Consider the following 23,427-nt stretch of genomic DNA (forward strand, 5'->3'; position numbering starts at 1 on the left):
CAGAGACCCTAAACCAGGGCAAGTCTTTGCAGAACAAAGTCCGCCGGCCCTGGAAGGTGCTTCTCAGGAATCTTTAATTCCTGGAGACTTCAGGCCAATGGGGGGGGGGTTGGCAGCCATGAGCTGGACAGGAACTGAAACTAGCTCCCCTGAGGTGTGAGGCTGGGGGGGGAGGTGCGGTGCCCCGGGGGGGGGTCTTGCCCAGGGAGGGGAGTCGAGGGGGGGGCTACAGGGGGCGGATCCTGGCCGTGCGGGATTCACATTGGGCTGCGGGACACCACGCACACCCCCTCCCCCCCCGGCGGCGCAGCCTGCTGGCCAATAGGCGACGGCGTGGCCTGCACAGCTCTGCTCCGATTGGTGTAGGCCGGTGTCGCTCACCCGGGAGGGCGGGTCGCTGAGCGTGGGCAGCGGCCCTCGGCCGTGCTTTGTTGGTGGCCTTTGGCGGACGGGAGCGGCGGGGAGGCGCCGCCTGAGCCCCGAGCAGTAAGGGGGGGCCGGGGCCGGGGCCGGAGTGAAGGGGGGCTGGCGGTGGCGGGGGGGAGTGAAGGGGGCGGGGGCGGTTCGGGGGGATGGCGGTGGGGTGGGGGGAGTGAAGGGGGCGGGGGCCGGCGGTGGGGTGGGGGGGGAGTGAAGGGGTCGGGGGCGGTTCGGTTGGATGGCGGTGGGGTGGGGGGAGTGAAGGGGGGATGGCGGTGGGGGGGGGAGTGAAGGGGTCGGGGCGGTTCGGTTGGATGGCGGTGGGGTGGGGGGAGTGAAGGGGGCGGGGCGGGGGCCGGCTCTGGGGTGGGGGGAGTGAAGGGGGCGGGGGCGGTTCGGTTGGATGGCGGTGGGGTGGGGGGAGTGAAGGGGGCGGGGCGGGGCGGGGGCCGGCTCTGGGGTGGGGGGAGTGAAGGGGGCGGGGGGCCGGGTGGGGAGAATTAAGAGTTTGGGGGGGCCAGCTGGGGCAGGGTAGGGGTGTGCAAGACTATGCACGGTGGTGGAGGGTATGGCAGGAGCCGCTGTGCAAAGTGGGGGAGGTGGATATTTTCCATCACTGTAGTTTCTGTAGAAACCTGCCCAGCTTTCACGGTGATGGCGAGCACTCTCCTTTCCCCTAGCTGGAGATAAGGAGTGCACCCTACAACAGCTAGAAGAAGGCCTCCCTGGACTCAGGGTTGCATCTCCTACGCACAGCTTGTGTTGGGGCCGCAGGGTTAATTACCCAAAGAAGCCTTGGAGAATTGTTGCTGAAGTTAAGGGAAGTTACGGACTCGGCCCAGTTTAAAGGAAATGACCCCTTGCCTGGACTTCGCTGCACTGCAGTAAACTTAAACATGTCTCTTTAGAAACCCGTAGAGAGGGCAGTGCACAGAGAGTTTGCAGGTCACGGGGCCCATTCATGGTTTCTGGGCACTCCTGCTGTAGCACTGAGTTCTGGCAATAAACCCTCTAACCAACTGGCTTGCTGATGTGTGGCCAAAGTAGAGTGGAAAGTGTGTCAGGGTAGGTGTTGGAGAGGGTCAGATGTCCAGAGTATGTGGGTGGGGGAAAAGGGGGGCTGGATGTTTGTCACTCTGACCCCTGTGTGAGATCCAGGAGTGTGCCGTGTGTATGCACAGGAATGGCTGGCCGGAGTCAGGAGCAGAGTCTGAGGGAAGAGCTGACCTGTGCCATCTGCTGTGAGCTCTTCAGTGACCCTGTCATGCTAGATTGCATGCACCATTTCTGCAGGGCATGCATCCAAGGCTACTGGGGCAGGTGCCCCCGTGTGGCTTCCTGTCCCCAGTGCCGAAGGGAGTTCTCCAGCCGCACCTTTCGCCCCCACTATCTAGTGTCGGGGGTGGTGGAGAAGGTGCGGAAGTGCAGCTCAGAGGACCACAAGAGAAAAATGCAGGTGAGTGGCTGTTGGCATGCCTATTTAGAAGGCATCAGTCATGCCTCAGAACAGCATAGAGCCGATATCTGACGTGTCTCTTACCCACCCACTTCTCTGAGACTGGTTCATTCAGCCATGAAACCACATATGCAGCCTTCACCTGGGCAGAGCATGATGAAGACTCTCTCTGCTTCTCTTACTGACTGGTTCCCTATTCCTCTCTCTAGCGCCTGGCGAGTTGCAGTCTGTAGTTTAGCTTTTGTGCTGTTGCGTCTCTTGCATTGCTCACTTGTTGCTGCCTTGTGACTTTGATCACACTTTGTTATTGTTTGTAACATGTAGGGACCCCGATCCAGGATTAGGGATCCATTATGCTAGGTGCTGTACAAACAAGTGATAAGAGACTCCTTGCCCCAGAGAGTTCAAAACAAACAAATGTTAAACCCCATGCAAACTTATATCTCCAGCTCTTATGTATCCTGAATCTGGAGTTTCCCCAACCCATTGGATTCACATGTGTGTAAAAAAAATCAATTTAGCCCGTGAATATACACCTGAGGTTGGTTGGTTGATTGTTCTTGCCTTATGTGGAGTCTTTGATTTAAACAGCTGCTACTTGCCCTTCTAAAGTCAGTGCCATACATGTAGGCTGCTCCACTATAAATCCATGGTATGCCCACATCTTGAATACTGCATGCAAATGTGGTCTCCCCATCTCAAAAAAGATGTATTGGAACTGGAAAAGGTTCAGAAAAGGGCAATAAAAATGATTAGGGGTATGGAATGGTGTCCATATCAGGAGAGATTAATAAGACTGGGACTTTTCAGCTTGAAAAAGAGACCAGTAAGGGGGGGAGATGATAGAAGGCTATAAAATCATGACTGGTGTAGAGAAAGTAAATAAGGAAGTGTTATTTACTCCTCCTCATAACACAAGACCTAGGGGTCAATGAATGAAATTAATAGGCAGCAGGTTTAAAACCAAAGGAAGTATTTTTTCACTTAATGCACAGTCAACCTGTGGAACTCCTTGCCAGAGGATGTTGTGAAGGCCAAGACTATAACGGGGTTCAAAAAAGATCTGGATAAGTTCATGGAGGATAGGTCCATCAATGGCTATTAGCCAGGGTGGGCAGGGATGATGTCCCTAGCCTCTGTTTGCCAAAAGCTGGGAATGGGCGACGGGATGGATCACTTGACGATTACCTGTTGTGCTCATTCCCTCTGAGGCACCTGACATTGGCCACTGTTGGAAGACCGGATACTGGGCTAGATGGACCTTTGGTCTGACTCAGTCTGGCCATTCTTATGTTGTTATGTAAAACAGCCGAGTAGTGAAATGGTCTCCTTTTATTTTTCCTTCTTAGAAACATCTTGAAAATGCGCTGCGAGCTCACCAGCGAGAGATGGAGAACTTTGTGAGAATGAAGCACATAGCGGAGGAGGATATTTGTAGTCTGACGGTAATGCCAGTTCTCCCAGCTACGCTTGTGTAGGCTCCATGGCAATTCCTTTCACTTGGATAAGGGAAGACTGAGAGGTTACTGGTATAGGCGCTGCACACCCAAGAGCCTCCTGTAATAATGTACTGGCCCTATGCTTCACACTGCTGCTGCTACGAGCTTGCCAGCAGGGTGAGTAAGGATCAGGCAGGATATTATCAGAGCTCTTCTACCTGGAGAAAAGAATAAAAATGGAATATTATCAAAAGCTGAGTTATTTGGGGCCTTGAACAACCTGACCAATAAGCAGGCTCACAGCAGATACCTGCTGTCACTGTCTTCTTATGCCTAGTATCGTTGTTAGACTATGGGCAAAAGATTAAAACCAGCAAAGTAAAAATACTGCAGAGACAGCAAAAAACAGCTCCCCAGTCAAGGTAACACTTGATCTGCTGAGATGCCTTTGCAGAAGGGAAGATGAATAACTGTAATTGAAGCGCGTAAAGAGATAGCTGTAGGGTAATTACAGATGAGTGTACAAAGCCCGCTAAAGGCTCCTGAACCTTAGTAAAATACATCAGAGCTTTTCCTCACCAGTGCTACATTTTGAGCCTAAGGATCTGTCAGATTTCCCTAAGCCATGTAATAGTTTAATTTGGGGGCATACCTTTATAATTGCGTATCAATAGCTCATTAGGTAACAATCAAGATTGCGGATTTATTTTTATATATATATACACACACACACATCCCCACACAAATCATAATGGAGTGAGAGGCAAAGTTCTGCTGTAAATAGAAACTGGCTAAGTCAGACACAAAGGAGAGGGAACAAATGATCAATTTGTGCCATGGTGAAAGATTAGCAGTGCGGGTGCCCGAAGGGTCCAGGCTAGGACCAGTGCTGTTTCATAGGTTAGCTGTTTGGAAAAGGGGGTGAGCAGTGAGGTAGCAAAGCCTGTGGTTTACATAAAATTATGTAAATCAGAGGAGATGAAAGAGCTTCAAAAGAACGTAGACAACCTATGTGAGCAAGCCACATGATGGCAGATGATATTCCGTGTTGACCAATGCAAGGTAGCCATAATTGCACAATAAAAGCAATAATTTGAATTCTGAAGTAGTTGTAATCACTCAGGAAAAAGCTGCAAGGCTCATTATGGACCTGTCAGTGAAAGCCGTCATTCAGTCTGCTGCAGCAGACAAACCAAATAATGGGGGCGAGAATAATACTGACTATTGTGATGCAGTTATAAATCGACAGTGTGTTCTCATGTGGAATACTTCCTTCAGTTCTGGTCACCTCATCTGAAAACAGATATAGCAGAACTAGAGGGGCAGGGGAGTTCAGAGACCAGCAAGGAAAACAGGGGCCAGGAGAGACTGAAAACGTAGAGTTGTTCAAATGAGCTGAGGGATAGCGAGAGATACATACCAAATGCTATAGAGAAGGTAAATTGAGTGCATCCATTTACCCCTTCTCATAAGACAAGAACAGGTGCATGTTCGGTGAAGCTCAAAGGTAGTATGTTTAAAATTGACAAAAGGCAATAATGTCTTACCTGATACATAATTAACCTGTAGAATTAATTGCTCAGAGATGGCGCACACATCTCTGTCTGAGTTACCGTTTCAAATGCAGAAGCCCAGAGCCCCACTGCAGCTCAGGACCTCAGACTAGGGATAAAATTTTCAAAGGTTCCAAAGTGACTTATGAGACCAACTCACATTTTCCAAGTTTAATTTTGAGACTTAGGCCCTCTTGAAAATGTTAACCTAGGTCTAGAATTTACAACCTGTAAGTTGATTAATAGGCAGCATGTTTAAAACAAACAAAAGGATGTTTTTTTCACACAATGCACAGTCAACCTGTGGAACTCCTTGCCAGAGGATGTTGTGAAGGCTAAGACTATAACAGGGTTCAAAAAAGATCTGGATAAGTTCAAGGAGGATAGGTCCATCAATGGCTATTAGCCAGGATGAGCAGGTATGGTGTCCCTATCCTCTGTTTGCCAAAACCTGGGAATGGGTGATGTGATGGATCTCTTGATGATTACCTGTTCTCTTCATTCTCTCTGGGGCACCTGGCATTGGCCACTGTTGGAAGACAGGATATTGGGCTAGATGGACCTTTGGTCTGACCCAGTATGGCTGGTCTTATGTTCTTATTACTCCCAGATTGTTGTCAAAGCAATTCAGACAAGGTAATTGAGTTCAAAGAGGTAATTTGAAAAGCTTAGTTCAGTGACTTTACTTCTGAGAACCTTAGTGGCATCCACGTGGTCCCAAAGCAGGGTTCCAGTGGTGCCTCTAGCAGGGAGGGCTGGGGGAAGGTTTCCCTTCTATCCACTCTCTGGCTATATTACATTGATTTCTCTAATTAAATACTCCTGCAAAAGCAGCTGGGTTGTGCCCCTCCCCCTGCCACCCACAGCTCGTTTTGAGTCTTAATCCAAAGAGCCACTCAGTGTAGAATAAGGCCTGCTCTGCACCTAAAATGTAGGTCGACCTAGCAATATTGCTCTGGGCTGTGAAAAATTTTGCACCCTGTGCAGCCTACTTAGGTCAACATAACTCCTACTGTAGAAGCATCTAGGTCAGTGGAATAATTTTTCTGTTGACCTAGCTACCGCTTCTCAAAGGGTGCATTATCTGATCAACGGAAAATAACTTTCCATCAAATGTCTACGCTACAATGATGTAGCTGCAACTATGCCACTGTTACACTTGCAGTGTAGGCATAGTCTAAATGTCGGCCTGCAGCAAAGCTGAGCGTGCTGCAAGCTAAAGTCAGCTGGTACAGAAAACAAATGCTTATTGGTGGTGCTTTAACAGTGTACTAAATTCCTTTGGAGAAAATCTCCTTGTGAAAAGTTCTGTAAAGGCAGGGCAGGGGCGGCACTCAGAATACCACTTACCATTTAGGCTTCAGGCCTGCTCTGCCTGGACACATTCACTTTAATGCACCTTATCCTTCAGGGCCCCGTGTGCTGATTTCACAGGAGAGTCTTCAGTTTTGGTTGAGCTCTTCTGCATCCCAAAATGTAAAAATAACCATCTCTGGTGGTATGAGCAAGTCACTGGCTGGGCGTTGTGGATTAGACCTCTGCCATGGAGCTCGCAAAACGCTCAGCAATGGGCTGGTGTGCCATGACCACAGCTTATCGCACTGGCCATAATTGTCTCATTGTTACCTAGTGCCTGTTTGTATCCACCTGCTATATTTCATCATATGCTTGCATAGTAAGTGTGATGGGTTGCCCCCCACTTTAAGGTGTCACCTGATGTACTGGGATACCACTGACCTCGCCTGTTCCGCCAGCCTGGGCCCCTTTATCCTGTCTTACTCAGTCAGGCTCTTAACCCTCCTCTAGCTCTTATGCAGGCAGGGCTACACCCAGCTGCAGAAAGACACAGACACTGAGATCAGCTCTGGAAAGACTCAGCTTAAGGGACTTGTCCCAGAACTCAGGTGCCCACCTCCCTTGGAGTGCATACCTAAGATGTATTGTCTTTCGCTGTGTAGAAAGATCTGCACAGCGCAAGTTCATAAAAATTCACCCTCTCCCTCAGTGTGAAGAGAGAGATGAACAGCTTCTTGCCCCCATCCCTCAAATTATGAATTTCACAAACTGGGTTATGTTATAAACAAGAAATAAGTTTAACTTCAAAAGACAGATTTTAAGTAATTTAAGGGATAGCAAACAGAACCAAACAGATTACTGAACAAATAAAACAAAACATGCATACTAAGCTTAAGATCTTAGAGACTGGTTTCAAGAAGTAATTTCTCACCCTAAATGTTGTTTTAGGTAAGTTGCAGAGTTTCTGTAGCTTAGAGTTCCAGTTATTTCTTCTTACAGACTGGACCCCTGTCTCAGTCTGGACTCACTCCTGCCTTTCCCTTCAGGTTAGTTCCTTTGTCCCTCCAGGTACTTTCAGCAGTCTTTCTTCTTGGGTAGGCAATGGAGGAGAGTCTAGATTAACCCCCTCCCCAGCCTTAAAAAGGATTTATCTAAGGTTGGAAACCTTTTTTTGATCCCCATCCCCCCCACAGAGGAAAAGTACCAGCAGTGTCCAAGGTGGTATTTTGTATCAGGTGACAGGACCACCTGACCTGGTAGTGTCACAGCTGCCTCTCAGGAAGGAGAGAGATTAGTATCTTCACAGTCTTACTGTTTCTTCCTAATGGCCCATCAAGGCTGTGATGGCCAGTTGTCTGGTGGGTGTCTCCCAAATATGCACCTAATTGTAATTGTTACATAGTCAATATTCCTAACTTTAGATACAGAAATGATCCATGCATACAGATTGGATAATCACATTCAGTAAATCTTAACCTTTCCAGTGATACCTTACAAGGCCCATCTTGCATAAAATATATCTTGGGCCATATTAATATAACCATATTCCTATGAAGAATATGGGATATAACATCACAGTAAGTACTTTAGGGCAGGGACTGTGTTTGCTACTTTGTGATGGCGGTATACAGTTCTGTGACCGGGGCACCTCTAGGTATTAACATTATTAATACAGAGATGTAAATAAAATAGCTTGGTACAGACTAACTGAAACAGGATTTATCTCTCATCATTGTAGTTTTAGTCTTGTTATTGGAAATGACTAAAAGTAGCAGTTGCTGGACCAAACAATCCATCTGAAAAGCAGGTGCATCCTTGATCCACCCTGTCTAAGCAGGTGAAATTAGCTCCTTTGCTAATGCCTTTGGATGCTGTTGCACTTTCACTGATCATCAAAGCCCACCCCCAAATTGCCCAGAAGTGTATAATGGCCACAAAAAGAACTTGGACTCATGCGACCATATCAATCAGTAGCTGGTGTGTTACTGTTACCATAGAACCATGTTCCAAACATTGTATGTGTAGGTAGCAAGTCTTAGCTGTGTGAGCAGAAGCTGTATGTCAGTGGGATCACATCCATATGATGCTCAGAAGTGGTTTTAATTAAATCCAAAGTGGCAGACTTAGAGGAAAAAAATAATTCAAAAAGGAATTGACATTAGCCTTCCAGACTATTCACTGTGTGTGTGCATTATATATATATACTAGGTGTGTATCTGCTTAAAAGTACCCCAGTCATTGATCCCCTGTGGATCTAAAGCCCTTCATTTTTATTTTTATCTCCCTTCCTCTGCCCCATAGTTTTGGAGATTTCTGAAACCCTATAGGAAATGGACCTGCAACCCTTTTCACTGTGTCTTTTATGGCATTTACCTCTGCTCAGAAAGCCTCTGGGGAGCTGAACTCTAAGATTCGAGCAGAATTTGAGCGACTTCATCAAATCCTGGAGGAAAAGGAGAGAGTTGTGTTAATGGAGCTGGCCAAAGAGGAGGAGCAGTTACTGTTGAGGCTGCGTGGGGACATCATGCAGCTGGAGGAGGGGATCTCAGAGCTGGGAAAGAACATTGAGCACATACAGGAAATCCTGAACAAGACGGGAGACTCATTACTGCTGGAGGTGAGATTGCTCAGCCAGCTCTTAACGCACTGAGGCTTGGGAAGGAGAGCAAAGGATGTTAGTAGGATGCTGATACATGGTGGGGACAGCTCAAAATCTGATCGGGAAGTTGGAGAGCAGCAGAAGAAACTATATTGTGCCGTAGGACTGCCCGGGACTCTAGGCTTACACATCTGAAAGGGAAGCAGCAAGTCAGGGCAAGATCTACAGTCCAAAATTGAGATCCACAGATTCTGGGTGGTCTAGAGCAGTGCTGCTCAAGGTGGTGGTCTGCGGACCGGCGCCATCAGCTGTCAGTCTGTGCTCACGTTGTGAGGGAGAAAATTGCCGGTCCCCCACATCAGAGAGCTTGAGAAACACTGGCCTAGAGCTTCTGCTGTGGTCCCTACAAAGCTGTCTGGTCAAGAGGTGACCTCCTCCCTCTCTTTCCATCTGCTAAATGACATCATAGAAACATTAAAATACATTTGAATTCTTCCAAATTACTTTTCCGTGTAAGAAGTTGCAGAGGTTGCCACAAGGATGTTTTGTGAATGAGAGGGGAGGAGGTGGTTCATGAGACAAGTTTTCTACTAAGATGTGGTCTGTACTGGGGAGACATGTAGGGACCCTAGGCCTAGGCGAAAGGAGCAGCGCTGAGCAGCATTGCTGAGCTGGATCTGCCGAGGCTCATGTTCTAAGAAATCATCGTCCGTCATTGTTCTTGGCAACTGTGAATAGCTGGCAGCCAAGGTGAGTGAGTGAGCAAGCCGCTGCTGGGAAAGTGTGCTTCAGTGGCACTCCCTTCCCTAGCACTGATGGGCTGCAGAGAAAGCATTAACGGGGCCATAAAAACAAAGCTGGAGCACCCAGGCAACTCGCTCCTCTCTGATTGTGGAGTCAAAACACACTTAAATTCCCTGTCTCCATGGGCAGCCATGCCCCCCACCCCTCCCCATTGCATCCGATGAAGTGAGCTGTAGCTCACGAAAGCTTATGCTCAAATGAATTTGTTCGTCTCTAAGGTGCCACAAGTACTCCTTTTCTTTTTGCGAATACAGACTAACACGGCTGCTACTCTGAAACCTGAAACCTCTCTGGAGACTGGCTCTTTATTAGACACACAGCTGCAATTTTGTGTCTCACTCCCACTCTTCTGGATCTAATTCTCAGTCCCTTGGACTGAGGCATCTTAGATGTGTTCAGAGTCGTCCTCCTCATCCCCTAGCCCTCTAAAACAACCTTAGTTTATATACACAATGTCCATCCCCTCTTGGGGTCCAGTTGGACTGATATGTTTATCTTCTCTGTGTTTGAATGTGGTGGCAGGAAAAAGGGTAGTTAATTTGTTTGTGCAGCTGTATGAATTAAGGACGGTGATTGTTAATTTTCTCTGCCTTTCATTGCAGGTGGAGAGTGTGGCTATCAGGTACGTGTCTGGAATTAAACAGGCTGTTTCCCTTTTCATGAGGCTTTTATCTTCCCTCCTTGGCTGGGGACAGTGGGAAGAGTTGTTATCTTTTTAGTTTTTAAAGCATGGCTAATTGTCTAGCAGACTATTGGCATGGAGCCAGCCCGGGGAGAAGAATCCATCCCCCAACGAGCATCAGATGCTCTCATGTAGAAGTGCTGGGCTCCTGGGTCTAGGTTCAATGGAAGCGTGGGCTATAGTGGAAGTGGGAAAATGAAGTCGCAGGTACCAATTTGGCTGCTTACAATGAGCATGAATTACACATCAGGGAAAAGTGGAGAACTGTTGCATCAAATAACAGGGTGTACAAGCTAAACCGGAGGGCCATGTGTGATGAATATGGAAATGTTGGTAATATTTGTATTTTTATGCACACCCCTGTTGTCTCTGTGTTTTATGCTGCTATATACTGACTGCAAAGGAAAGGGATGAGGTGTTGGACTCCGATAGCCATTTGGCTGGAGACCAGAGTCATTAACAAACTGAATAGAGTCTACACGTGTCAGTGGAGAATCCGGAACAGACAATGGAAACTCTAGTGGCCGAGATATTCACACCCAGTGACCAAAGGCCAAGAGGAAAGACGATTCCCTCCCACTTTCTGCAAAGAAGCAGAGCAAAGGCCCCCAAGCTGGAGAACAAGGGGAAAGGTGTCAGGTGGCTGTGTGAAAAGCTGAGCTACCGGAAACACAGTGGCTCTCACCCGAGACAGAGACCAAGGGGCAGAGACAGAGAGCACATGGCTTATGGGAGCCCTGGCACTGGCCAGTCTGAATACTGGCTTAACCTTTGCTTCCCTGTGGTGATCCAAGTACTTTCAGATTCTGGAGGTCAGGAGACTAATAAATTGTTACCTTGTTTTGAAAAGGCGGCCAGGTGTCACCGTAAATACCCCTTCAGGGCGCAATGCTCTTAGTGAGTAAAGGACAGGCCTCCCACAGGAGTCTGGCTTGACGGAACTTGCTGCAGGAAGCCATAGAGAGGGATCGCTGGCACCTGAAGACCTAGTGTCAGAGTCATGGAGGCCACTGGGCTGCCCCTGTGGCACCCTAAAGGGATCACTCCCAAGGGACTTGGGTACAGGCTGGGACATAGATGACCCTGTAAATCCATGACATCCTGTTTAGTTGCTTTTACTGTTCTCTCTGCCCCCTTGGGACCAGCCTTTCAGTGCTTGGCATAGATCAGAGAAGAGGGGGCAGGAGCAAAATTGAACTTGAGCCACCTTGGCTGCTCTCAGATCCTGGGGGTCTCTAGGCTCACCTCCAAGGCACAACTGAGAGCAACCTTAGGGTAGGCCTGAAATTATGCCAGCTGCCACTGGCCCCAAAGAGGCATTTGTGCCCCTTTTCCCCACTCCCTGCACTGTGAATTAGGGGGAGGGGAAGGAGCTGCTGCAGCAGGAGCCTGCTTTGGCAGTGCAAAGCAGCCAGAATTGGCCTGAGTGGGGCTGAGAACGTGGTCAGTGGTGTGTAAGTCGTGCTCATTTTGCATACTTGCTGAATGGTGAACCAGTGCATGTTGCTCTGCTTTACCAGCCACGACACCATGCCCATCTCTGCTGAATTTGGCCCAAGGTTTCTGGGGGGCTTGCACCTTCCTTCTCCAGGGCATTTCAGCCAGTAGGGGAGCAGGGAGACAGAACAGCAGACTGTCTCAGCTCGGAGGTTACTCTGTATCTACTAATCGCTCTGCCCTCAGAGTGACTTCCTGTTTGATCTCCTTGGCAGGATGTAACCACCCCCTGGACCTTTTGGTGTATACCCTGCCCCGCTAAGTCCACTGGCTCTGGTCCCTGGCCTCCCACAAAGGCCTCGTTCCTAAAACACCCCCAGTCTAAGTCCTCTTTTACTAATGGCTTTATAAAAACAGCTGGCTCCTTGTCTAGACCGTGCCTTACTCCTGCCCCTTCTTGCTTGCCCAGGCCCCCAGTGCATGTGGAGGCACCGCCTGCCCTGGACATAGAGCACCACAGAGAGCGGTACAGTGGCCCCCTGCAATACATCTTCTGGAGACAAATGCTGCAGTCAATCCACCCTGGTGAGTGTGACGCAGTGCAGGGTCCTCAGGTGTGGAAATGTCCGGGTAGGGAGGTGGGCAGAGGAGGAGCGCCTAGGGAAGGGAAGTCACCTGGACTGAAAAACATTGAGCAAAGCCCTGACAAATTCTAACTCTGTTATAGCTCCCGCCCCGCTGACATTTGACCCCGAATCAGCCCACCCTAACCTCATCTTCTCCAAAGACCTGACTGCAGTGACGGAGAGCGACAGGCGGCAACCTGTCTGCACCAGCCCCAAGCGTTTCCAGCAGTGTGTTAACGTGCTGGGCTCCGAGACCTTTGACAGCGGGAGCCACTACTGGGAGGTCTGGGTGGGCAGCAAGACCAAGTGGGACCTGGGAGTGGCAGCAGAGTCCGTGGACCGGGCAGCCAAGGTCAAGCTGTGCCCTGAGAGTGGCTACTGGGCACTTCGTCTGAGGAACGGGACGGAGTATTGGGCCACTGCCACCCCATGGGTGCGCCTTGCCCCGAGGAGCTGTCTCCAGAAGGTGGGGGTCCTTCTGGACTGCAAAGAGGGGAAGGTGGCGTTCTACGACGCCCAAGACATGACCCACCTCTTCACCTTCCACCAGGCTGCCGCACGCAGGTTCTGCCCCTTCTTCAGCACTTGCTTCAGCGACGGCAAGCTGAACGTGGAGCCCATGAGAATCTGCCACCTGACTCTGTAATGGTGATGCAGGGGATTAGGGGGGCAGGCAGTCTCCCAGGAAGCCATGCAGATGCCAGATAGACAACATGTGGCCCTGGGAGCTGGTGGTGTTTTCTGGTTTGGCTGTAGTTGCTGCTGCTTGGACTCTCTCTGGAATAGAAATCGCCTTCCAGAACAGCTCAATTGGCTCCGCCCTGCCCTAGTGCCTGGTCATTTACTGTTGGACTGAATGTAGCAAAGGTGTGTGGACTTTGGTCAGCCTAACCTGTAAATCCCAAGGCTCTAGGGCAGAGTCAGGGAGAGTCTCCATTTGTGGCTTACGTTGTAGGGAGAGAGGAAGTGACTGAATCTTCGTTCCCAGTATTTTGTCTTTTGTTCCCTGCCTTGGCACGGGGGTGAGGGCGTCCTGGACTCTCAGCTCAGCTTAAGGCACAGTGTGTTGTGCGCTGAGGTTTCCCCAGCCTTCCTCACACCAAAAAGATGGTGCATCTCACTGCTGTGCAGCAGCCAGTGACACTGATAAATAGACAGCCTCTTCTCTGCAGTCGCTTTGGTAGAGACTGTGAGAAGATTCAAAGGAAACTAGGCAACCTACGTGAAAATCAGGAATTGCACAATGGAAGCGATGATTTGGATTCTGTATTGGTGTAATCACTCAGGAAAAGGCCAGGAGGCTCATTAGGGACTACTCAAACAGCTGTCTTCAAAGGGCTCCTGCCTTTCTGGGACTGGAACAATCAGGTAGAAGTCTGGTGGTAAGTTCTAGGGAGCTCCTGGTCGGTGGGGAGGCGCCTGTTGCATGGTGGGGATTGCATCTTCGTGACACAATGGACAGTGCTGGCTGTGAGTGGAACAAGCATGGGGGCAGGGGATGGATCTTCAATGACTTACTGAGATTTTGCTGCTCTTACTCTATGAATTTGATCTGTGAAGTGGACACTGCTTATCCTAGTGGCCAGCTTGTTGGGAGCCCTGAGGAGCCAATGGAGAGGAAGGACAGCTGTAGCCTTACTGACCTTCTCTGCTTCCCCCCTACTTTCTCTGCACAAATGGTGTGGCCTTTAACAGCCATGCACTTCTGTCACAGGAGACAAAGTGGGGGGCTCAGTCCTCCCCTTTTCTGCCTGTGAGCAGAGGACTGTGTTGCCCAGTGTGTGACGGAGCGTGACAGGGCAGAGTCTCAGGGACTCTCTAGAGAGCAGGGTAGAGAGTCTGGAACCTTCTGAATGCGAAACTGTTGGGAGGAAGAGGGCAATTCAGGGGCCAAGGGGTGTCTGCTATTATTGCACATCGAACTTTTCTTCCCATGTCGTCCGACTGGGCGGCTTGTGTTTGGCTCTCAGATTGTTTGATGCTATAGCCCTTGTCTTTCCCTGCACCCCTAGTGAAGAGAGGAGTTGAGCTGATGTGGAAGCACCTCTTGCCAATATTGCCACTCTGAGTGGTTGCCTCCCCCTCACACGCTTCCTGGCGAAAGTCAAGTCTTCTCCAAGGCTGCTCCAGAGACTATTGGGGGAGGCAGGTTTCTGATCTGTTTAGATTGTAAGCTCTTTGGAGCAGGAGCAGTCTTTTTGTTCCATGTGTACAGCACCCAGCACCCTCAGCTCTCACTGAAGTCAGTAAGAGGTGAGACCGTGGCAGCTCCCAAGAGGCACTCAGCGCCTTGCAGGATTGAGCTCTATGGCTGCTGGCGGAGAAGTTTGTTTGGGGGTTTAGGGAAATAGAGCTGCCCTACTGTTGCAGTGTAGGTGCTGCAAATCGGGTGCATTGGCAGTGATATGGGGGAAGAGGGAGAGCTAGGGCTTGAGTAGCAGGAGTACTGAAGATCAGACTTGGGATACATTGGCACAGATGGAGGAGGCACCTGAGGGCTGGAGTAGCAGGGGTGCTGGAGGTGAAGGCTGGCATGCATTGGCAGAGCTGCATGAGAACTTTCATGGTGCTGGCTTGTGCTGTGCCATGTGATCAGCTCTTCAGTGCTGTGATTTAAAATTCATGTAATCTTAAAATCTTCTGCTACACAATCCTCAGCAGGAATGTCTTCGTTCTGCAGCCAGCACTTCTGATCCCCAGCCTGTGCTCCCTCTCACATCGGCGCTTGAGCAGTTGGTAAACTGGCCTTTCATCTAGTGTTGATGCTTGAAGAATTTCTTAATCCCAGCTGTGGAATTTCCTTTGCTTGAAGTTTGTTTCCTCAAAGGATACGAGGGAGGGGTTCCTGCTCCCTGCATGGGAACAGGGTGGGCCAGCAGAGGGCACTCTCCACTAAGTGAATGTAATGAACAGCTCCATGCTGGCAGGCTGGTATAGCTGCAGGTGACTTATATACTGTACTCTTAGCTGCTGTGCTGCTATTAAAGCTTTTTAAAAAGACAGCTGCATGCTGCCTTAGTCTTCCTGTCTTGCCATCATACACTCAAGCGATACCACCTCACCTGGTTGCAGCAGACAAGGGGTGCATGTAACCCGCCCTGTCTCTTTGTAGTTCTGTCACTAGCTTGTTCCCCTGTCATATGGGCTGGATGTGGATTATGGGTGCTGGGAAAGAAGGGAGGATGGTCTTGAAGAAAAGGCTTGGAGGGGGAATCTGAGGCCCCTGTCACCAGTGTGGCCTTTGGGTTAGGGAAGAACCCATCCCAACACTCCCTACACACAACATGACAATGCAGTGAGAGGGTGCTGGGCAATGTGGTTGCGTTCTCGCTGGCTGGGACTCTTTATGCTGCCTTTATTTTAAGAAAATTCCTTCCCCACGACCTACCCTTACCCACGCCCCAGACGTGGCAATCTGAAACCCTTGCCAGCTGCTGTCACTCTTTGTAGCCTTGGTGGTCACTTTCCTCTCCTTTTGGCAAGTTGCTTGGAAACAAGATGCAACCGTGACTAGGCGCAGTCAGTGGGTGGAGGGGAGTGAGGTATTTTCCATCAGAACTATACTGGTGGAACTTAATCTAAAACCATTGGAATCTGGATTCTTCATGGCCTGCCTCCTTCCGCCCTGCTCCCTTTTAGGGTACATGTATGTTATGGCTGTGCTAACCTAGTCCCATAGTGCAAATGCAGCCTACACAGACAAAAGGGGGTTTTCCATCTGTGTAGGAACACCACCTCCCTGAAGGGCGGTAGCTGTGTTCACTGAAGCGTTCTTCCAACAACACAGCTGCATCTACGGTGAGGTTAGAGTAGCATACCAACATTAGTGTGGGGTGTGGTTTTTTCATATCTCTTTTTTGACATAACTTTGTCAACCTAACTTAAGTGTAGACCAAGCCTTAGACAATACAGCTTTACTTTGTGTCCATCTTCTGTCCCAGCTGTATCGCTAAACACACTATGGAGTTACATAATAAACAATGGTACAGGGAGAGAGACAGGATCAGCACTGGCCTTACCATAGAGTTCATCAGGCATCCTTGTCTTTCACCCCATATGCCAAGCAGCCCCTGCTTGATTGAGATCATCCTTTCTACACACTGCTCTATGGCTGCCTAGATCTTTTAGTTCCTAGTTCTATTGGCTTTAGAGTACTTGAATTTCATGCAGTTCTGGGGGGGAACCCTGGTCTTCTCCCTCTAGAGCCTAGTTTCAAATCCCATCTCCAGTCAGATATGAGAACAAACTGGGTTTGCATTTCTGCCTGTGATGGGGTGTTCACTCCCATGCTAGTCTGACAGGCCACCCCAGAGGGATAATGAGGCTTGATAAGCAGTCCTTAATTGAGGATGGAACCCAGCTGAGCAGGAGCAAGTGGGCCTGGTATGAGGCCAGAAAGATGGGACAGAAAAGGGCTGCAGTGCAGAAGCCTGTAGTCACTCTCTGAGCTTAGCAAGGCAAAGGAGGAAACCCGCAGGGACAGAAGCAGCCTGGGATCCTGGCCCTGAAGGAGGGAGCCTGATGGGGTGGAGTAGGAAAAGGCTCAGGGAAAAGGCAGCAAGGTTTGGGATAGTGCTATCTTTGACTGCTGATTTGAGAGTCCTTGAGGTGGAACCTGGAGTAGTGGGCAGGCCCAGGTTCCCCTACTGCCCACTGGGGAAGTGGTATAGCTCTGAGGTAAAGGCTGGCCAGGAACAATACATGGACAGGCAGTCTGGTGAGACTTTACCCCAGAAAGGGACACTGTACTGACCTGGCTGGAGCCCCGAGCTGCAAAGAGGGAGTACTGCAATTCCTGAAGGGAGTGTCAGCATGAATGATTGAAGGAGGCATCCAACTGGGCAGAGCTGTTCCCCAGACATAGCCTCGAGGCACCCAGTGGTGAGTAGAGACCCCTCTAACACTGCTCACCACAAAACTGAGGGGGCCAGACTGGGCCTAACACCAACCATTCCAAGCAGAGCTCTGTGGGGAAGCTTTTGCAGCATCCACCTTCTCACCAACACTGCATTTCTTAAAACGATGACTTCCCTTTAATTGGGTAAGTGAGTGAATACCATTCTGCCCTCACTATAGCACCTGTTGAGAGGCTCCTACCCACTGCTTTGTCAAGTTGTTGCAGTACCTGTACTCACTTGTACTGTACCGACTCGTGCCTCTCTTGGGAGCAGGTTTGGAGTGACGCTAACCGGAAGATGGTTTTGGCTGCTGGAGGGGGAGCTGCATATATTCTTGCTGCTGCTGCTCTTAGGTTTGGGAAACGGGCTGCAGCCCCAGCTGGCTCACTACTTCTCATCTGTCAACAGCATTTCCAAAGGAGCCAGGAAACTCTCTGATGTGAGTCTCACAGCCAAGCTGGCAGATCCAGGCCAGGCTGGCAAGAGTGAGCAGGCCTGAGGGTCAAGGAGGGAGGAGAATTGTTGATGTTGTGGAGATGGAGGGTGGATGGGATTGTCATGTTTATCTCACCATAATCCTACTCTGAGGTCAGTGCAGAGGCCAGAGCCAATATAAGATTATATAGTCCCAAGTACTGGATGAAGAGCACACATTCCTGATCCTAAGAAGGTTTCAGAGTAGCAGCCGTGTTAGTCTGTATTCGCAAAAAGAAAAGGAGTACTTGTGGCACCTTAGAGACTAACAAATTTATTTGAGCATAAGCTTTCGTGAGCTAAATGCATCCGATGAAGTGAGCTGTAGCTCACGAAAGCTTATGCTCAAATAAATTTGTTAGTCTCTAAGGTGCCACAAGTACTCCTTTTCTTGATCCTAAGAAGCTTGGCTTTCTGGCTTACTGTAAAGCCCAAATGCCCATTGGCAGCTGTTTTTCAGTGTAGTGCGCTCATGATTAAGGGCTGCGAGTAGGTGGGGCTGCCAAGGCTCGTGGGTTGTTCAGGAAGCCAGGCTGATACTGTGTGACTGCAGTGGTGTATCTAGTTCCTGGTACAAAGAGTGCCCTTCCCTTACCACCTGCCTCTTCTGTTTCTCTTATCTGTTGAAGGATGGGGAAAGGTTCTTTGCCTGTCAGGGGCCACTTCCCCCATGACACTAAATCTTGTGGATTTACCATGGGGATGGACTTCAGAAACAATGGGCCTTTCTGAGACCTGGCAGCCTGGCACTAAAGGCTCAGCAGTGGGAAGGGGCAGATGTCACATGGGGTACATGGCCCTAGTGTGACTGTTTCTTTAAGGACTGGTCAGCTAGAAGGGCAGCTCTAACATTGGCTCAGATGGATGGGACCTAGAGGCAATTACCAATTGTGCTCTAGGAATGGGCCCACAGCTGCAGGGGAGTGCATTTAATGTGCTGCTGCCTTGTTTTGCCCCTTCCAAGAATCGAGATCTCTCTTGTTAAGTACACTGCTGCGTTACAGGCTGCACTCCCTCCCCATCCATCTTCTAGGCTCTGGCTGCGTGTACTGCACTGATCCCAAGCAGCATGCTCTGCCCTCTCCCTGACAGTCCTGGAACAGAACTAGCCCCCTCATAGCCTGCTGGCCACAGATGAAATAAAAACAGAGCAGCAAAGCGTTGTTTGTTTGACATCTCCTGCTGTGGGGGATAAATCCAGTTCCTGGGGATGTTTTGTCCATGTGGACTCTGGCAGGATAGGAGGAAAGGTGAGGACAGTTTAATCATAGCTGAGACTGGCTGACCCACCCATACTGCACCGGGATTAAATACCCCCACGAATGGGGACTTCAGTCAGAAAAGTGGCATAGCTCTGTCCCTACAGTGAGGCAGCGGGAGCATCGCTCTGTCTGTTCGGTACCCAGCTGCGATAGTTTCACTGTGAACCTCTCGTCAGACCTGTTATTTGGTAACTGCAATCCAAAACTCTGCTTCTCAGAGCACCTCACAACACGCGAGGACCTAGCTCAATATTACAGTCCACGTTTTTCAGATGAGGGGTCTGACACATACAGGTTAAAGGGTGTGTACAGCCAGTCACGGGCAGAGCTAGGCACAGAGCCTCAGTGTAACTGGGTAGTGCTGGGGGAAATAAGGGTACAAAGCAAATGTTGCTGTGGCTGAGTTCATTGGGGTGTCATGGGCTGGCTGTTGCCATTAGCACAGCATGTCATGTGCTCTGTGTTCTTACTGCAGCCTTATAGCTAGCATTCCAATGACAACATGCATGACGTTGACTGCTTGAGCGCATGCCGTTGCTAGTTCTTGCTCCGCTTAAGTAACTGACTTTCTCTGTTAGAATCATCAGAATTCCCAGTGGGAGATTTCCATGTGTCCGTGTGATGCCCACCCATAATGTCACTGCTGAGATGAATGCAGCACTGGGACTCGTTCTGCGTTTGCTATCCTGGCAGCTGGCAATAACAGGCTGTTACACTGCTTAGGGGATTCTGGTGCTGTCCCAAATCATGAGAACTAGCAAAAATTGAGTCACCAGGAACATAATCCCTTAATTCTAAATGTATGTTGGTTTTAGACAGCACTTTATAGCAACTGTGCCCCCCTGCTGCTTTCCCTCTCTGAGCCTTGCTCCACTGCCCACCTGCCTCTTTAAGATGCTGTTCTTGAAATGAGGCTGCAGCATTGGGTCGTGCCTTGTCAGATTGCACTTGGGGGAGGAACCTCAGTACAGTTCCCCATTTACACATGCACCCCCTACCCTCCTGAATTAGCTGCTCTTTGTTATAACAATACTTGACAGCAGCTGCACAATGCTACAATATTGATTGTATTTTTAAAAGGGGTGGGTGTTTTTCCTTTTGGCAAGGGAAAAGCCAGGCAAAGGTTTCACACTGTCCATAAGGCAGAGGCCAGGGGAACTGGGATGACAAGAGTGGGGTCTGAAAGGTGATCACCAGCTCTGCAGAGAGAGCCTGATTGCCCAGGAAGGTCTCCCTCTTGAGTGCTAGCATGCCCTTGACCTATATCCTCTTCTGTGAGGAAGGGACCTGAAATGACAACAGCCTGCACTGGGGGTCAGGAGGGGAGGAAGCACATTGAAGACCCTGCAGGGTCGCTGTCAGGAAATGAGACATTGGCAGAGATATGACCCAAGCATTTGCAACTGTCCATGTAGCGATGTGCCTGTCCCAGGTGATGCCATAATTCAGGGGTATGGCCTCCTTTTCCAGGTGATAGTTTGATCCAGGGCATATTATCCTCCCAGCAGCCAGGCAATATGGGTGTAACAGGCAGACTCCCGCTGCAGGCAGAGCACTCTGAATTGCGAGTTTGTTGTGGTCTGCAGAGTGTGGCAGGTAAATTAAGCACATTCTTCTAAGCATGTAAAATGCTCTTCTGCATCTCACTATAGTTTCATGTGCACCATTAAAATCTGTCTGACAACAATCAGCATTGCAAACTCTAACCCCTTGCTGCAGGGCTTTATGAAAAATGCATTTTACTAATCAACTATAACAGTGCAGAATAGGGATAACACAGCCACAACAAGAACAAGCAATTGATAAGATAATGAGCAAGGAACAAAAAATGGTCCAATGCAGGTATGTTGAAGAACATCATCAAGTGGACGACGAGAGAGAATGAGAGGCGCTATGGGCAGTAAGAATATATTTACCTGCTTCTCATCAGGGATCTCATACAAGCTTCTAGTATTGCCACCCTCTGCTGAGCAGGAGCAGTTTTCCATTGGAGGAGAAACCGGCACAGAGGAGTTGGGGGATTCATTTAGCATAACTGGTTTATTTATAAATGGCATTGGGCAAACCACCTTCAGAAATCTCAACCCCAGCACCAATGCCAGGAAGCAACTCTGTGCCAAAAATATATTCTAGGTCAGGGGTGGGCAAACTACAGCGAGCCCGTGAGCTTCTGGGGAGCGGGGTCTGGGGCTTGCCCCACTCTGGTGCTCCAGCCAGGGCACAGGGTTGAGGACCATTCTATGAGGATCCCAGAAGCCATGGCGAAGTCCCGCTCTGGCTCCTACGCATTCCAATGGCCCTCTCCGGTGCTCCAATGGGAGCTGCGGGGCGGTGCCTGGGGATGGGGCAGCATGCAGAGCCGCTTGGCTGCTCTTCCATGTAGGAGCCGGAGAAGGACATGCCACTGCTTCCAGAAGCCACTTGAGGTAAGCGCCGCTCGGAGCCTGCACCCCTGCCCCTGCACACCTCAACCCCCTGCCCCATCCCTGAGCCTCTTCCCACCCTCCAAACCCCTCAATCCCAGTCTGGAGCACCCTCCTGCACCCCAAACCTCTCATCCCCAGCCCCACCCCAGAGCCCACACCCCCACCCAGACCCTGCACCCCTTCCTGTACCCCAACCCCCTGCCACAGCCCAGAGCCCCCTCCCACACCCTGAACTCATTTCTGTCTGCACCCCAACCAGAGCCCTCACCTTCTTCTGCACCCCAAACCAATTTTGTGAGAATTCATAGCCCACCATACAATTTCTATTCCCAGATGTGGCCCTTGGGCCAAAAAGTTTGCCCACCCCTGCTCTAGATAGAATTAAGATGGAGAGCAAATGCTATTGCTGCTTGCAGCAGCACCCCTGAAGAAGAAAATACATCACTAAACTAACAACAATACACTATGGCACTTTGTGGAAGACTATATGCTGCTCACTCACTAAGAAGAAGGTGTAAGGCTATACTTGGCTCCAGTATGGTGTTCTGAAACAACTGCCAGAAGACGTACAGACCACCTCTCACAATTGTGTTGCTGTAGAAGCTAGAGGCTCCAGCTCCGTTGCGCTAAACCCAGTTCAAAGACAGAGTGAGAGGCAGTCCCTGCTCCAAAGAGTTTACATTGTCTATAGACAAGGTGGACAAGAAGGGGAAGGGGAAAGGGTAAGTGGCTTGCAGAAGATCACACAGAGGAGTGTCAAAGAAGCCAGGGCCCCTGAGTCTCACTACAATACCTTAACTCTGGAAAACATGCATGCCCATCCCTCTAGCTCCACCCTCCAAAGGAGTATTACTACATTTGGGTTATATACTCAATTTCCTACCAACTACTCCAGAGGAATCTGTTCCTTAGCATCTCACTTGTATGGTGTAATGTCATCACAAGTAACAATGGCAGAGTACGGAGTCTGCTGGGGCAGCAGGCAGACCTGAGGGTAACAACTTGCTGCACCAAACCCTTGGGCATCCTTTCAGCCTCTGCAAAAAGTGCAAGAGAGAATAACTTCGTAAAAAGGGGGAAATCACCCACTGCCAGAGAGACATTCTGAAAATAAGACAAGCTTCCTATTTAGCAGTATCAGCCTAAGGCTGCAGCCAATGGGCCTTAGGTGGAAAAATTGGACCCACCCCAGATAAGGTAGTTTAAAAGATCACTGTAGGTCTGAAGGTGACAACAGCAGGTTAAAGTCCCATTGCAACCAAGGGGATGTCAGCTGAGTCCATGAAGCGGGGTTGACTCCACCCAGAGAAACACTGCAAAAAGAATAATTTGTAACACCCCATCCAGCGTTCCCAACCCCATTGCTGCAAGCCCCATTGCTAAAAAGGACAAGAGCCCTGTCCCACCCAATGGAAGGGTTTGCCACAGGGTGTCAGGCCTTTTAAGGAGAATGGGTCCGGCCCCTGCTGGGAGATGCTTCATATGCCTCTCCAGGTGGAGAAAATGAGCCATGTTGCATGACAGGCAGGTCCTGTGACTCAGTCAGGCCTCTGGGCTGTAAATAAGAGAAAGGAAGTCCCAGGAGTTGCTGGGGGTGATTCAAAGGAGCAGGTCAGCTGCGTAAGATGCTCTGCTCATAGAAGCCCCCTGTAGCTCCCAGGTAGAGGAGCCGGGGGTACAGCCTGCTGCAGGGAGCAGGAGCTCGCTAGGAAAGCTGGAGCATGGAGGATAAGTCTGCTAGAGGAAACTCTCCGCAGGCCCAGGCATAAGAACCCTGCACTAAGGGCATGAGCCAGTTTGGAAGGCTGGGTGGGAGTTCTTGTTTCCTGGTGAACTTTGTTAATAAACCCATATCCCAATGAGTGCTGCTGCTTGACTCATGATCGCAGCCTGAGGCATGAAGGCAGCAGCTAGCCCAAAGCCAGGCCAGGTTCTTGGATCAAACCAATAGGCTGCAGCTGGGGACTCTTTGTCGAGGCCTCCATTTCAAACAGGCCTCAGGCCTTTCTTTACTCTGCACATTATTTAAACCTTTATTGAAGTAGGGCCATATAT

At 49.8% G+C, this 23,427-nt stretch overlaps 1 protein-coding gene across 2 annotated transcripts; it reads left to right on the forward strand.

The window, feature by feature from the left end:
- The first annotated feature begins 340 nt into the window (after positions 1-340).
- On the forward strand, positions 341-15,310 carry LOC119860056 (zinc-binding protein A33-like). 2 transcript variants are annotated; one of them, XM_038413226.2, is made up of 7 exons: positions 341-486; positions 1,602-1,876; positions 3,226-3,321; positions 8,548-8,781; positions 10,170-10,189; positions 12,156-12,271; positions 12,414-15,310. In XM_038413226.2, the coding sequence occupies exons 2-7, from the start codon at positions 1,604-1,606 to the stop codon at positions 12,956-12,958; spliced, it is 1,284 nt and encodes a 427-aa protein (XP_038269154.1). In that variant the 5' UTR covers positions 341-486; positions 1,602-1,603; the 3' UTR covers positions 12,959-15,310. The 2 variants fall into 2 exon arrangements, with proteins under 2 accessions (XP_038269154.1, XP_043376394.1); XM_043520459.1 differs by lacking the exon at positions 341-486 and adding an exon at positions 943-1,077.
- Positions 15,311-23,427: the final 8,117 nt, after the last annotated feature.

Source organism: Dermochelys coriacea, chromosome 8 (assembly GCF_009764565.3).
Source record: "Dermochelys coriacea isolate rDerCor1 chromosome 8, rDerCor1.pri.v4, whole genome shotgun sequence".
Lineage (NCBI taxonomy): Eukaryota > Metazoa > Chordata > Testudines > Dermochelyidae > Dermochelys > Dermochelys coriacea.

Bases quoted from the DNA above. Each gene is read 5' to 3' on its own strand.
- LOC119860056 (XM_038413226.2), top strand. From the start codon at position 1,604: ATGGCTGGCCGGAGTCAGGAGCAGAGTCTGAGGGAAGAGCTGACCTGT. The intron at 1,877-3,225 runs GTGAGTGGCTGT...TTTCCTTCTTAG, and splicing joins ACCACAAGAGAAAAATGCAG to AAACATCTTGAAAATGCGCT. The intron at 12,272-12,413 runs GTGAGTGTGACG...ACTCTGTTATAG, and splicing joins GCTGCAGTCAATCCACCCTG to CTCCCGCCCCGCTGACATTT.